At 46.7% G+C, this 14,379-nt stretch overlaps 2 protein-coding genes across 2 annotated transcripts; one reads left to right on the forward strand and one right to left on the reverse strand.

The window, feature by feature from the left end:
• Window positions 1-1,509: 1,509 nt before the first annotated feature.
• Window positions 1,510-8,372, reverse strand: Gemin4 (gem nuclear organelle associated protein 4). The gene is made up of 2 exons (XM_042693903.1): window positions 8,331-8,372; window positions 1,510-4,857 (listed from the first exon to the last, which is right to left on the reverse strand). The coding sequence occupies exons 1-2, from the start codon at window positions 8,338-8,340 to the stop codon at window positions 1,691-1,693; spliced, it is 3,177 nt and encodes a 1,058-aa protein (XP_042549837.1). The 5' UTR covers window positions 8,341-8,372; the 3' UTR covers window positions 1,510-1,690.
• A 166-nt stretch (window positions 8,373-8,538) lies between these two features.
• LOC122120093 (diazepam-binding inhibitor-like 5) lies at window positions 8,539-9,453 on the forward strand. Its single transcript, XM_042694155.1, has 2 exons — window positions 8,539-8,607; window positions 9,073-9,453. Exon 2 carries the CDS (start codon window positions 9,106-9,108, stop codon window positions 9,367-9,369), a length of 264 nt encoding a protein of 87 aa, XP_042550089.1. The 5' UTR covers window positions 8,539-8,607; window positions 9,073-9,105; the 3' UTR covers window positions 9,370-9,453.
• Window positions 9,454-14,379: the final 4,926 nt, after the last annotated feature.

A 14,379-nucleotide genomic window follows, 5' to 3' on the forward strand; every position in this document is an offset into this window, starting at 1 on the left:
AAGTCAGCCTGGGCAGGAAAGAGACTCATCTCCAATAAACCACTTAGAAAACTGGAAGTGGAGCTCTGGCTCAAGTGGTAGAGTGCTAGCCTTGAGCTGAAGAGCTGAGGGACAGCGCCCAGGCCCAGAGTTCAAGCCCCATGACCAAAAAAAAAAAAAAAAGTACTAAGTTCAAGCTCAGTGATCACAGGTCATTTTAGGTCTAGGTCTTATCATAGATGAGTCCCAGTTAGGCATTGGGAGGGTTGAAGCCTGATCCTGAGTCACAAAGCCAATTTACTTTGGGTGGGGAGTAAACCTGAGTAGCACCCCATTTTGAATGAGGGCGTGGAAATGTATAGTACATCTTTTCCCTCCCAAAATACACCTCCCCAACCAGTTCTTAACAGTCCTGTAATAACACTCATTCTGCTTTTGCACAGCCCATTGCGATCCCACTCAGCCCCAGGCAGAATGTAATCACACCCATCCTATAAGCACACATCCATTGTTCACCACCCCTGGAGTTAGTCCTATGTGGGCTGAGTAGTGTTAGGGTTGCCTGGCAGTCCTCCTCTCAGAACACACTCATGTTACTGGTGTTCTCTCCCCACCCAACAATTGTGTTTCTTGCTTCTATCCTCCTGTCCTACAAAGTATCCACTTCTCCAGTGTATAAGTCACAAGACCAATCAGCAGAACCTGGGCCCAAAGCTCTTTTTGGGAGTTGTTGCCCTTTCTGATTCCTTGTTAGAAAAAAAAAAAAAAGTTTAATACTGGAAGGACTGAAAGAACATACATCCTTTGTATATATGTATGCATGTATGTATATTTTTTAAAATTTTTTGTTGTTGGTCATGGGACTTGAACTCGGTTTGGATGCTGTCCCTCAGCTCTTCAGCTCAAGGCTAGTGCTCTTCCACTTGAGCACAGCACCACTTCTGGTTTTCTAGTGGTTTATTGGAGATAAGAATCTCACAGACTTTCCTGCCTGGGCTGGCTTTGGACCGTGATCTTCAGATCTCAGCCTCCTGAGTAGCTAGGATTATATGCGTGAGCCACTGTTGCCCTGTTTGAATAGTTCTCAGGCTCATTTGTCAAGGTCTAAGGCAGAGAATTTCATTTATGAACATGTTCTGCCCAGCTTTTTTCCCCCCTTTTGCTAGTACTGGGGTTTAAACACAAGACTTTCATACTTGTTTGCTTGGGTTGAACCATGCCTCCAGCCTAGCTTTTTGCTGGTTTCAGAAATAGTCTCATGGACTTTTCTTCCCTGGCTGGCTTCAAACCATCATCTGGATTTCAGACTTGACATTACAAGCATTAGCCAATGATGGCTCACTCCAGTTTGCTTATTTTCCATTTATTTTTGAGACAGTTCTGTGTAATCCAGGCTAGCTTCAAACTTATATCCTCCTGCCTCAGCCTCCCAAATGCTAAGATTCTAGGCATGAATTATGATGCCTGGCCTGTTTTAAAGACAACTTGGTATATTTGATACCAATTTATTGCTGAGAGAGACTCAAAAGAGAAGATAAATTCAAGAGAATTTTATTATAGTCTGTATGTTATAAATACCTAAGAAACTATTTTCTTTTACTGCTATTGCCATATACCTTCTAGCCTGTGTACAATTTCACAAAAAAGTTTGTTTCTCAACTCCAGTGTCCACAGAAGCACCATAGCGAAGCTATTTTTTGCCCCATAAAGATCAGAAGTTGCTGATCTTCTGCAACAGGGTTTGACGCCGTTCCTCAGGGCTAATATTCTCGGCAATAGACTTTAAGAAGCGCTGCTCATTTACCTTCTGGAGCAAGGAGCTAATAGAAGAGTTAGTCTTGCTTAGGGTTTCATAGCAGGTAAGTATTTCTAAGGCCAACACGTAGAGTGGTTCACAGACCTCTTGCGGGAGCATGGCCATGATGTGCAGAACATGACAGAACATCTGGGTATAAACGAACAGGGCTTCCTGAGTCAGGTCCTGGTCTTGCCCTTGGGCCCAGGGCCCCCCGGACTGTATCAACCTAACTGAGTCCAGGAGATTGGTCAGACTTCCACAGAGGAGTTTGACCACATGGCTCCAGCCTTCCATGGGAAGCCAGTTACGACAGCTCTGGCTGCAGAGAAACTGGAAAGCTCTCAGGAAGAGGACAGAGAGCTGGAGCTCCTGGGCAAAGGGCTTCAGGTTGAGCAGTGGAACAAACTGAATGTATTCCAGGGTGTAAGGGACATGGAGGAGCTGTTTCTCTAACAGTCTCCTGGTCAGCTGATGAAGGCACTGCCATTCCTGGGGGCTGCACCAGGGCATGACTTGCACCAGGGCCACCAGAAAGCCCTTGCTGAACAATCTGACTTCCTCAGGATTGCTCACATCTACCACCAGGACTGAGAGCATCTGCTCAGAGATGCTGCTGGAAATGTAGCAGCACTCCATCCATGCAAGCAGCCCTGTCCCAGGCCCGTAGCCAGGGTGGGCCTGGGAGGTCCACTCTGCCTCAGAAAGTTTACAGATCTCAAAAAGTGTGGCTGGCACTTCACATTTGAAGTGGCCCTCGAAGAAGTTCTTCAGTCTCAGGCCCACAGTCCAGTCTAGCTGCTCCAACTTTCGGTGGAGCCAAGACAGGGACTTGATCCAGGTGTCGGGGGAGAAGGTCTCTGCATTGCCTAACACGATCGCACAGAGGAGCTCCAGGATGCGGATCACTAGATCCTTTCCATCTAGAGGGAGGCTCCGCTTCTCCTGAGGGAGCTGCCAGTACTTGGTGAAGCTGTCCAGGAGCTGGCACAAACTGAAGAGGATGGGGAATGGGGAACAGGTCTGGAGCCAGTATTCCTCTAAGCCTGCATCGGCTTCAATGGTCTGGATGAAGATCTTCAGACTGAGGTCTACCACTTCAACATCCAGCATCAGGAAAGGCAGGACAAATTCCCTCAGCACCTCGTCAGGTTCCAGAAGTGCAGCGACTGGGATCCCCTGGGGCTTCACAGGACTCATCAGGCAGCTCAGGAGTTCTAAAAATTGCTTTTCTTCCTTGGGTGTAGAAAACTTTGTCCAGACGGTTTCTTTGAGGCATGACACCACGAAAGTGGTGGATGAATTTGGCCCTTGCTCTTCTGTGAACCTAAGGGCTGGGAAGGCGGTGAGAATCTGAGCCAGGAACCTGTGGGTACCAAGGTTGATCACAGCCATGCTGCACATCTTCTTTACCGTGACTTCAGGGTGTAGTATTACCAGACGGGCCACGGAGGCCACAGCTTTAGCCAAGCCCTGCTCCGAAGTACTCTGTGTGAGCTGGTTAAATGTCGTATTGAGGTCTTCCTGAAAACCCTCCAAGTAATCTAGCAATCTTTCAGAGAGGCCCTTTCGTCCCCAGCAGTGCAGAACACCTGAGAGCACTTTGTTTTTGTCTGGCAATGAGAGGTCTGCATAGCATTCTAAGATCAGGCCAATCACCTGTTTGATCTGAGACTGGGGGATGTTTCTGTCGGTCATGGTGACTTCCATTACTGTTTCCAGCAGCCTCAAAACCAAGTCTGGCTCTCGGAAGAGAGACCTGTTACTAACAAGGCAGGCCACCCACTCATCAGAGAAGGCCCACTTCTTCTCAGAAGCAAAAATGTAACACATTTCCATATGCCGGTCCATCTTCTGCTCAATGATGGCCATGGTGATGGAGGCTGTGATGTCCTCAACGCTCTTGTTGTTCAACACCCTGCTGGTTTTCTGCAGGAAGTCTTTAACACACTCAGCCAGCTCAGAGACCACTTGCCTCTCCTCCTTGGACAAGCTGGTGGTATCCAGGTAGAGCTTCAAGTTCTGGCTGAAGGAAGTCAAACTGTCACACAACCGGTAGCTATCGTAGTTGGTGCCCTGACTGCTGTTGAGCATGACCTGTAGCTCCTCCCCCCACTCCTGCAGCAGACTGTGCATGAACTCAAACCCGACAAAAATGGTCTCGCTGGGGAGTTTGGCCAGTGAGGTCAGGCTGACATCCCGCTCTGCTTCCTTTACCTTCTCTGCCAGTGCCTGCTGATGGTATGGGTTCTGGGTGTCTGAGTTCCACACAGAGATCACTGTGGCTAGTTTGTCTAGATACATGGTTGCAGACACTTCCTGGGGGTCATCGTCCATAAGGGCAAATACTGTCAGCATGTCGGCCAAGTTGGCTAGTGCACAGCACTTCATCCCAAGACACAGGATTCTCTTCTGGATTTTCTTCAGTCCATTAAGCAGCATGGCCAATAGAGGCATGGTGGGACACACATCTGGGTCTGACTTAAATCTCTTTGGAGGATGGGAAAACTCATCTGAAGAGGGCAAGTACTTATGAGCCATTATTGTAAACTGCGATAGCAGAGGGTCTTGCTGATTGCCCTTATGTTTCATCATTTCCCACCAGACGTCTAGGAAGAAGGCCACATCCTTGGAAGAAGTGTCAACAGTCATGTGCTCCAAAAAGTGCTCTAGTTCGGTGCGGCAGATGGTGGTGGGCAGGGCCATCAGGAGTTGGATAAAGAGACCAGAAGCTTCCAGAGATTTGAGCAGCTCAAAAAGGACTGTGTGGTTGATATTTGGGATCATGTTACCCACTGAAAAGAACACATCCTCCTGCCACCGGGTTTCAGTGTCAGAAGGGCTAACGGGGTAGGGCTGAAGGATCTTGGCCCAGATGATGATCAGAGCTTTCTTCTTCCAGGCAAATGGCTGGGAATGTGCTGTTGCTGAGGAAATCTCCTTCAAGGCCTCCACAATGGGCCGCCCAACATGTTCCCAGTCAGACTTGGTCAACTGCGCCAGTGCTTTAGGGCGGAATAACTGCTCGGCCAGCAAGAAGCCCCCATGCAGAATTGTCATTTCTTCACAGATATTCAAGGGTCCTGTACAGACAGAAGTCAAATAGAAAGGTCTTCAAGATTAGCAGGGGGTGGGGAATAAGCCGATAGGTTAGTTGTCATTATCAAAGTTAGAAGAGATAGAACCACTGCAGAGAGTCATTAGGACTTGGGTGAGGAGTAAACAATGACTTCCAAGCTCTCTAGGCTGGAAACTGAGAGGATAACAGACCATAAGAAATAGGACACCAAACAGTTGGAAGGGAAGACAAGTTCATTTTGGGTTACTTGGAGCACGGAGTCAAGTAGAACACTAGATGTCTTCCAGCAATGGGAACGCACGGTTAAAACTCGGGAGGAAAGTCAGGAATGTGCCTGCCCAGAGGGGCTTACCATAACCAAGGAGGTGAAAGATATCCCTCGAGAAGTATGTAAAGGAAAAGACCCAAAGTCTGCAGATGCCAGACCTGCCCGCAAATGACAAGAGTTTGGGGAGAAAGGTTTAAATGTCCAGTATAGAGTACAGGACATGACAATTGAGCTTCTCAGTGTTGATGCAGACTAAGGAAGACACAGCCCCATTTTTTCTCATAGCCTTGCTAACAGGTTTCAAATACTTTTGTGCCTTCAATTACAGCTCACCCCATAGCTTCCTCCAGAGGATAAGCTACTCAAGGCTCTGTATCTATGGTAGGAACCAGGGAATAGATACAAGAAATACTGCACTACAGGAAAAAAGCAAAGTGTTCCTTTGGTGAGGTATGAAACTAAGAAAGTTATCTTGGGAGTTTAATCAGACACAAGTTTCAATTCTAGCTCTGCCATTCAAAAGTGACACAATCACAGAGAAATTACTTCTCTAAGTTTCCCTTTTCCATAAATGAGTAGAATACGTACTTTGTGGCATAACCTGAAGATTAACCAACACGCTAGTCATACCGTTGGTGTCTTCTGCTCCCTCCTTACAAGGATGGGAGAGGGTACAGGTTAAATATGATACAGCTCTTAATAGCCTAAATGCTCAATAAATGTTGGTTTCTGAAACATTTTCATTGTTGGCAGGACTTGAATCTTGCTTGCTTCCCTTAGCTCATAAACATGAAAAAACATAGGTCTTTACCAAGTGTGTCTCCTTTGGCTAAGAAATTAAAGTCAGAGCACAAACACTGCTCAATAAGTATTTCCTTACTCTCTCATTTGGAGCTTAGAGATGCTTCTCAGTCCCTCATACTCCTGAGAGCTTATCTTCCCCATCTTTCCCCCCTAACAATCCTACTTTTTAGCTATCAGAACTTTATGGAGCTGGGAAGGTGGCTCAGTGGTAGAGTGCCTGCCTTGCATGCATGAGGCCCTGGGTTCGATTCCTCAACACCACATAAACAGAAAAAGTCGGAAATGGTGCTGTGGCTCAAGTGGTAGAGTGCTAGCCTTGAGCTGAAGAGTGCAGGGACAGCGCCCAGGCCCAGAGTTCAAGCCCCATGACCAACAACAAAAAACTTTATTTACCTTCTTTAAGTGTTTTGAGAATAATGATTATCATATTGGGATACTATTAACCTTAGTACAATTAAGGTGCTTGGTAGAGTTAACAGACTCATCAAAAAGCACTTATCAGGGGTTGGGAAGGTGGCTCAGTGGTAGAGCGCTTGCCTTGCATGCCTGAGGCCCTGGGTTCGATTCCTCAGTACCCCATAAGCAAAAAGAAAAAAGCTGGCTGGAAGTGGTGCTGTGGCTCAAGTGGTAGAGTGCTAGCTTTGAGCTGAAGAGCTGAGGAACAGCACCCAGGCTCAGAGTTGAGGCCCCATGACCGGACCCCCCCCCAAAAAAAAAAGCACTCATTTTTCTGTCTATATCATTTTTTTTCTTTCCCATTTTCATAGGTCAGAAGAAATCAGCAGAGAAACACTGATCTCAGGAGACTAAGAAAACAACCATTTATAGCACAAAAGACCAAGGACAGGCACTTCTAGGCAATCCATTTGTGAAGCCAATCCATTTTAGCCCCTAGCAGTTGAGTGGGTTACCCAGGATCATGATGCTCTGGGAGTTAGGGGCCTTTCTTTCTGGCTCAGGCTGCTTTCCAGGAGCACAAGAATGTTCCCTCATGACTACAGATTGAAATTACTTCATTATCAGTTCAACTGAGCAGATATGTGCCTCCTCCCCAGCATATGCCTTCTAGATATGAAGTATGCACATATGCTGCTTGAAAAAGATGCAGAAGCACTAGGTGCTGGTGCTCATGCCTATAATCCTAGCTACCCAGGAGGCTGAGATCTGAGGATCATGGTTTCAAGTCAGCCAGGGCAAGAAAGTCTGTGAGACTCTCATCTCCAATTAACCACCAAAAAGCTGGAAGTGGAGGCATGGCTCAAGAGATGAATGCTAACTTTGAACAAAAAAGCTCAGAGACAGCACTCAGGCAGAATCCAAGTCCCGGGACGTGCACAGACAAAGTTGCAGAAGCAGTAAACAGCTGGGGAAACCCCCTGTGCTTTATCACTTACGACGAGCTGGTGTCGATGGAGCGCTTATCAAGTGCTTGCTTACCCTGGCAGGCATTGCACTGAAGGGGTACACCTCTAAGATCTTTTCATCTTCAAATTAATACTTTGAAGATTATGATTCCAGCTTTAGAGATAACAACAAGACCCAGACACAATGTCCTCCATGTGTCCCAACGAACAAGGTGGTCATGAGACAAACGGCCACTGAGGCAGAGCTCCCAGGTGCTGCCGTTGCGCTCCTGAGAGCCGGCTGGGGACAGGGAGCACAACACTTCACAGGCTACTCATCACTGACACCGCTCAGGGCGGCTCTTCGCAACAGCCTCCTGGGTCTTACCCTGCCTTTAAAAGCACCCGGGGCGGGGCGAGGGGGCTGGGCAAAGCGCCGGCAATTTCTATCAACAACTCCTCCTCTCTTTTCCAGACCTCGCCTATAAGAGCTCTGCACCAACTCGCACAGGTTCACAAAGTTATCTCCGCCGAGATACTTCCCGCCACAACCGAGAGCTCGATGAGCCGCGCTGCGCGCAAGGCACGGTCCCGGACACTCAGGAGAACTCTCCCGGAGGAAGCGGCGCAGCGCCCGGCCTCGGCGTCTCCCAGAGGAGACGCGGGAAGGGCTGGAAATGTGTGGAACAACTTGGGACACTTTGAGTGAGGGCAGCGGGCGTCCACCGAACACGGCCTTCCTACAAGCACGTGCTCACACCCCGTCCGCTTCCCAGGCACGCAACTGCACAACCGCCCGGGGTTTTCGCGGGGTTGGAAAGGCGCCCGAAGCGGGAAAGAAGTGGGCCGCGGAGCCGCAGGGCTGCCCGGCCACAGCTCGGCCTTCCGACCCCCGGTCTCAGTCTCCGAGGATCCCACCCCCCACCCCAACTCCCCGAACCTCTCCCTAACCCCAGGGCTCTCCTTCACCCAAACCCACGCTAGCAGCGTGCGCAGCGGGAAGGCCGCGCCCAGTCTTGGAGGTGCGTAGGTAGGAGCGATAGGGGGAAGCCCGGCACCCACCTAGGTCCATGGCGGCGACGCTGGTGGCGGCGTGGGGGCGCCCCGCCCACTCCGAGGCCGCGAGCCCCGCGCAAGCGCCACGGCACAATGGGCGGGGAGAGAGGTGGGGCCTAGGAACGTGCCTCAGGCCCCGCCCAGAGTCTCCGCTCCACTGAGCTGCTTTCGGCCCGCCATTCCTCGCGCACGCGCACTCCGCACCAACGAGCTCGCGGCGCCGAGGCCGCCAGGCCCACAGCGCCCCCTCTCGGCGCCCAGCCTCCCTCCAGCGCACGGGCAGGTACCTTCGGCACCGTTCCCTTACCTCAGCCCGGAACCCCTGGTTAACTCCCGTGCACACTTCACCCACACCGAATGCTCGTTCCCGGGCTGTCTACCACCCGGCTGGCCCGTGCCACACTCGGGGTCATCCTCCTTGCAGCGGGTCGGCGGGTCTCACGCTTTCCACCCAGCCCCCAGATGAGCACACAATCGTCCTCAACGCTCTTTATACCGCATTGCCTCCTTGGATCGCAGCGACCTTAATTTTCTAGGGTCATAGGCACCTTTGAAGCGTGGATGGATCATCCTTCCCAGAAAATACAGTGGGGACAGATCCAATCCAGTGGACCTTGGTCGTTGACCATGCAACTTTAGATGGTCATGTAACTCTTCCCACAATCTCCCTTTCTTCCCAACACCTAATATCAGCCTTATGTAATTCTGTCCCTCCATCCTCCAGTTTCTAGCACCAAGCATCACCTAGAAAAGATAGAGGTGCCAGCTTCGGGTACCCTAAATGTGCCAAGTGGAGTTTGAGCTGGCCTGTGCTGCGATCAAGCAGCTGAAGGGGCCCGTGAGTGACGAGGAGAAACTGCTGATATACAGCTTTTACAAACAGGCCACCCAGGGGGACTGCAACATCCCTGCCCCCCCAGCCAATGATGTGAAAGCCATGGCCAAGTGGGAGGCATGGAACAGGAATAAAGGGATGTCCAAGATGGATGCCATGAGAATATACGTTGCTAAAGTGGAAGAGTTGAAGAAAAAGGACACTGGCTAGGACACTTTAGCCGACTGAAGTAGCCTGGCTCGTCTGGTAGGGAATGGGCTTCTTAGAAGAAATGTCCTGAAGGGGTGGTAGGGTTAGCTGAAGCATAAATAAAAATCACTTAAACTGCATGGAGTGGCTGTTGCTGTTGAAAAAGAGAAGCTTTGGTGACTAGAGAGTCCTGGTGAGGTATCCAAATGTACTTTTAAAAACACCTCCCAAGTGGCTAGGGTTACAGGCTTAAGCCATTGTGCCCAACTGTTCTCTCTGGATGTCATGAGGACATTATGATCCGTGTAGAATCACTATTCACAATTACATGTGAAATGAAAAATAACATACCTTGCTCCAAAATGTAGTGGCAGTTTTGGAATTGTAGGCCTTATTGTATATGTATTTGTGTGTGTGCACATGTGTGCATGTGTGCGCCTGCACTAATACCGGGGCTTGAACTCAGGGTCTCAGGCTTTTGCTTGGCATTTTTGCTCAAGGCTGGAGCTCTGCCACTTGAGCCACACCTTCACTTTTGGCTTTTTGCTGGTTAATTAGAGTTTCAAAAACTTTCTGTTCAGGCTGGCTTTAAACTGTACTCCTTAGATCTCAGCCTCTTGAACAACTAGGATTACAGGCATGAGCCACTAACACCTGGCTTTTTTTCCGTGTGAGTGTGTGTGTGTGTGTGTGTGTATGCCAGTACTGGGGCTTGAACTCAGAATCTCACACTCTCTCACTTGGCTTTTTTGCTCAAGGCTAGTGCTCTACCACTTAGTCATACTTCCACTTCAATGCCTTATCATTTTACAAATCCTTACAGAACCTGATAAGGAAATCACCATAAGCAGGACTACAAAAAGTCATATGTAACTTTTTTTAATATGTACAAATCATGCATTTATTTCATATTTCTACAACAGTACCATGGCTTTCTTATAATTTGATGTTTTACATATTTGTTACTAGTCTTATTTTGAAGTAATTATAGGCTCACTGGAAGTCACAAAGATAATACAGTGAAGTTAGGGTATCCTTCACTTAGGTTTCTCCAGTGATTATATTTATAAAATTGTATACTATCAAAAATAGGAAATGAAGGGGCTGGGAAGGTGGCTCAGTGGTAGAGCGCTTGCGTTGCATGCCTGAGGCCCTGGGTTTGATTCCTCAGCCCCACATAAGCAAAAAAGAAAAAAAACGGAAGTGGCGCTGTGGCTCAAGTGGTAAAGTGCTAGCCTTGAACTGAAGAGCTGAGGGACAGCGCCCAGGCCCAGAGTTCAGGCCCCACAACCAGACCAAAAAAACAACAACAACAAAAAAAACAAAAAAAAACAAAAATAGGAAATGTATGTTGTCATATCTGTATGTTGTCATTTTCCACATATATACATTTATTTATTTCATATTTTATCATATATTATTATTGTTATGTATGGTTTACTATTGCAGGGCCATTCTCGAAGTTAATTGGCTTCTCTAGTGTGCTGTTGGGCACACTACTGTTTCTGGGATTTTTTTGTTTTGTTTTTTGTTCATCACAGGGCTTGAATTCAGGGCCTGAACACTGTCCCTGAGCTTCTTTTGCTCAAAGGTAGCACTCTACCACTTGAGCCACAGTGCCACTTCTGGCTTTTTCTGTGTATGTGGTACTGAGAAATCAAACCCAGGGCTTCATGCATGCTAGGCAAGCACTCTACCACTAAGCCACATTCCTAGACCCTGATCTACCACTTTGAGCCACAGTACCACTTCTGGTTTTCTCATGGTTAATTGGAGATAAAAGTCTCACAGAGCCGGGCGCTGGTGGCTCATGCCTGTAATCCTAGCTACTCGGGAGGCTGAGATCTGAGGATCGCGGTTCAAAGCCAGCCCGGGCAGGAGAGACCGTGAGACTCCGATCTCCAATAAACCACCAGAAAACCCGAAGTGGCGCTGTAGCTCAAGTGGTAGAGGGCTCGCCTTGAGCTGAAGAGCTGAGGGACAGCGCCCAGGCCCAGAGTTCAAGCCCTACAGCCGACAAAAAAAAAAAAAAAAAAAAAGTCTCACAGACAGGGCTGGGAAGGTGGCTCAGTGGTAGAGTGCTTACCTCGCATGCATGAGGGCCTGAGATTGATTTCTCAGCACCACATAAGCAGAAAAAGCTGGATATGGCACTGTGGCTCAAGTGGTAGAGCACTCGCCTTGAGCTGAAGAGCTGAGGGACAGCGCCCAGGCCCAGAGTTCAGGCCCCACAGCCAACAACAACAACAACAAAAAATCAAATTTATATTTCAGCAAGTTTAGCTGGATGAGAGTTTGGGGGAGGCATGCATCAATCCAATATGCAAATGAAGACTCCTCACCCATATAGTCAACGTATTTTTAATGGTTATAATAGTAAGTTTCCTTCCTTCCTTACTTGCTCAAGGCTGGTACCCTACCACTTGAGCTTTAGCTCCATTTCTGGCTTTTTGATGGTAATTGGGGGTAAAAATCTCTCATGAAATATCTTGCTTGAGCTGGCTTTGAACAGTGATCTTCATATCATGAGCCACTGGTTCCCAGTAAGATAGAACTCTTTTTCTTTTTTTCTTTTTCTTTTTGTCAGTCATGGTGCTTGAACTCAGGGCCTGGGTGCTGTCCCTGAGGTTTTTCACTCAAGGCTAGCACCCTACCACTTTGAGTCCCAGCACCACCTTTCGGGTAGTTTTTGGGTAGTTAACTAGAGATAAGAGACTCACACACTTTCTTTCCCAGGCTGGCTTTGAACTGTGATCCACAGATCTCCTGAGTAGCTAGGATTACAGGTGTGAGCCACCAGCATCTGGGGAGGCAGAAGTCTTGACCTAAGAAAGATCAAACTTTTGTATCACTCAGTAAAAGAACAAAGTTGTGCCGGGCGCTGGTAGCTCAGGCCTATAATCCTAGCTATTCAGGAGGCTGAGATCTGAGGATCATGGTTCAAAGCCAGCCAGGGCAGGAAAGTCCATGAGACTCTTATCTCCAATAAACCACTAGAAAACCGGAAGTGGCGCTGTGGCTCACGCAGTAGAGCGCTTTCCTTAAGCTGAAGAGCTGAGGGACAAGCTCTGGCCCAAGCCCAGAGTTCAAGCCCCATGACCGACCAAAAAAAAAAAAAAAGGTTGTACCCTAGTTGATTCTGGAATTCATATATATATATTTTATATATAATATATATACACATACATTTATATATACCTATATGTACATAATATATGACATAATATGTATTAGAGATTGCAAAACAGGAAATATGACAATGAAACAAAGGCCACAATGTCCCAGGTTACTAAATATCCATTTCTATCATGTAAGGCAGCTTCTATGATGCATGGTTGTACATTTAAGGGAAAACATTTGGTATGTTAAGATACAAGATAAGCAGAGGAAAAGGCAACTACTATGTATCATGTAGTTACTCAGCAGCAGTTAAACCACTTTACTGCAACATATAGAGGTTCCCTGTATAGCAGCCTAATATACTGGGACTAGTCGTTGCTATTCATGAGTACAGTATTATTACTAGAGATAGCCAACAAGAATTACTTTATCTTTGTCTGAGAACAGACAAAGCTTTAGATACAGAAGTTTATAAAGAGAAAAAGAAATTAAGCAATTACCTACAGGAGGAATATGTTACTTGGTTTGCTTTAAAATATCTAAAATAGGGAGTTCAAGATGAATGAAACTATTGTGGAGCTGGGCAAGGAATTTTTTTTTCTCCTAGTGAAGGTAAGACCATACCTATAAGAAGGTAAACTGAAACTCACCCAGAAATTCCATTCCCTACCCTGCTAGTAAAGGAGAACAGAAGTTATGATTCACCAGAAAATGTAATAGTGTAATTCTGAAACTGGTATCCTCTGAACCAATCTTTTCCAATTTGCTCAGTTTATTCTCTTAAATTTGAATTTGGCCACCATTTTTATTTATTTATTTTTATCAGTCATGGGGGCTTGAACTCAGGCCCTGGATACTCTCCCTGAGCTCTTTTGATCAAAGCTAGTGTTCTACCACTTGGAGCCACAGCACCACTTCTGGTTTTTGAGTCGTTAATTGGAGTCTCATGGGGACTTTTCTGCCTGGGTTGGCTTTGAACTAAGATCTACAGATCTCAGCCTCCTGAGTAGCTATAGGTGGCTCTGGTGAGCCACCAGAGCCCAGCTGGCCACTCTTTAAATAATGAGCTTTAAAGACTAATATAACAGCTTGGTTTCAGTAGCATAGAGTATAAAAAAAAAATTTAGTTGGGCTACAGTGGCTCAAATCTATAATCTTACCCATTTGGGAGCCTGTGATTTGAGGACTGAGGTTAGAAGATAGTCTAAGCAGAAAGCCTGAGCAGACAGATCTATAGAATCTTATCTCCAATTAATCAGCAAAATCCAAGACTGGATATATGGCCTCAAGTAGCAGAGTGCTAGCAATGAGCAAAGAAGCTAAGCTTGAGCATGAGGCCCTGAGTTCAACTTCCAGTACAAGCACACATACACACAAATTAATAATATTCATGATATAATTTTTTCTAGTGATGAGAATAAACTTTTTGTGTAACTCATATAGAAAACATATAGGTTTCTTTTCAACCTGAAGAAGTCATTTAATCCATATTCTTTTCCCCAAGGATTTAAAAAATTATATAAAGAAATTAGCACAGAATCAGACAGGTCTCTACTTCCTGTTTGTTTTTTTTTCTGGCTACTCAGAATATGAAAGCAAGTTAAGATGGGATGGGAGTATCCAAATATTTTTGTCCAGGGAATAAAATTTCTTTTAACATGAAGCCTAGTAGTATTGAAATGTAATCCCAGCACTCCATAGGCTGAGGCAGGAGGATCTCCAGCTCAAAACTATTCTGGAATACTCTATTTTCTTAAATGTCAAGACCTGTTAAAATAAGATATTAGAACACCATATTATCATCAAGTGCTTGGAATATAACCATTATAGGCAATAGATTTGGATTTATTTAAACAGTTGCTCTGATCAAATCTATGTGATTCACAGCTCATCAAAATTTCTCCCATATCC

Source organism: Dipodomys spectabilis, unplaced genomic scaffold, assembly GCF_019054845.1.
Source record: "Dipodomys spectabilis isolate Male_0828 unplaced genomic scaffold, ASM1905484v1 ptg000004l, whole genome shotgun sequence".
Taxonomy (NCBI): Eukaryota; Metazoa; Chordata; class Mammalia; order Rodentia; family Heteromyidae; genus Dipodomys; species Dipodomys spectabilis.

Excerpts from the sequence above, each read along its gene's own strand:
- LOC122120093 (XM_042694155.1), top strand. The coding sequence starts at position 9,106 with ATGTGCCAAGTGGAGTTTGAGCTGGCCTGTGCTGCGATCAAGCAGCTG.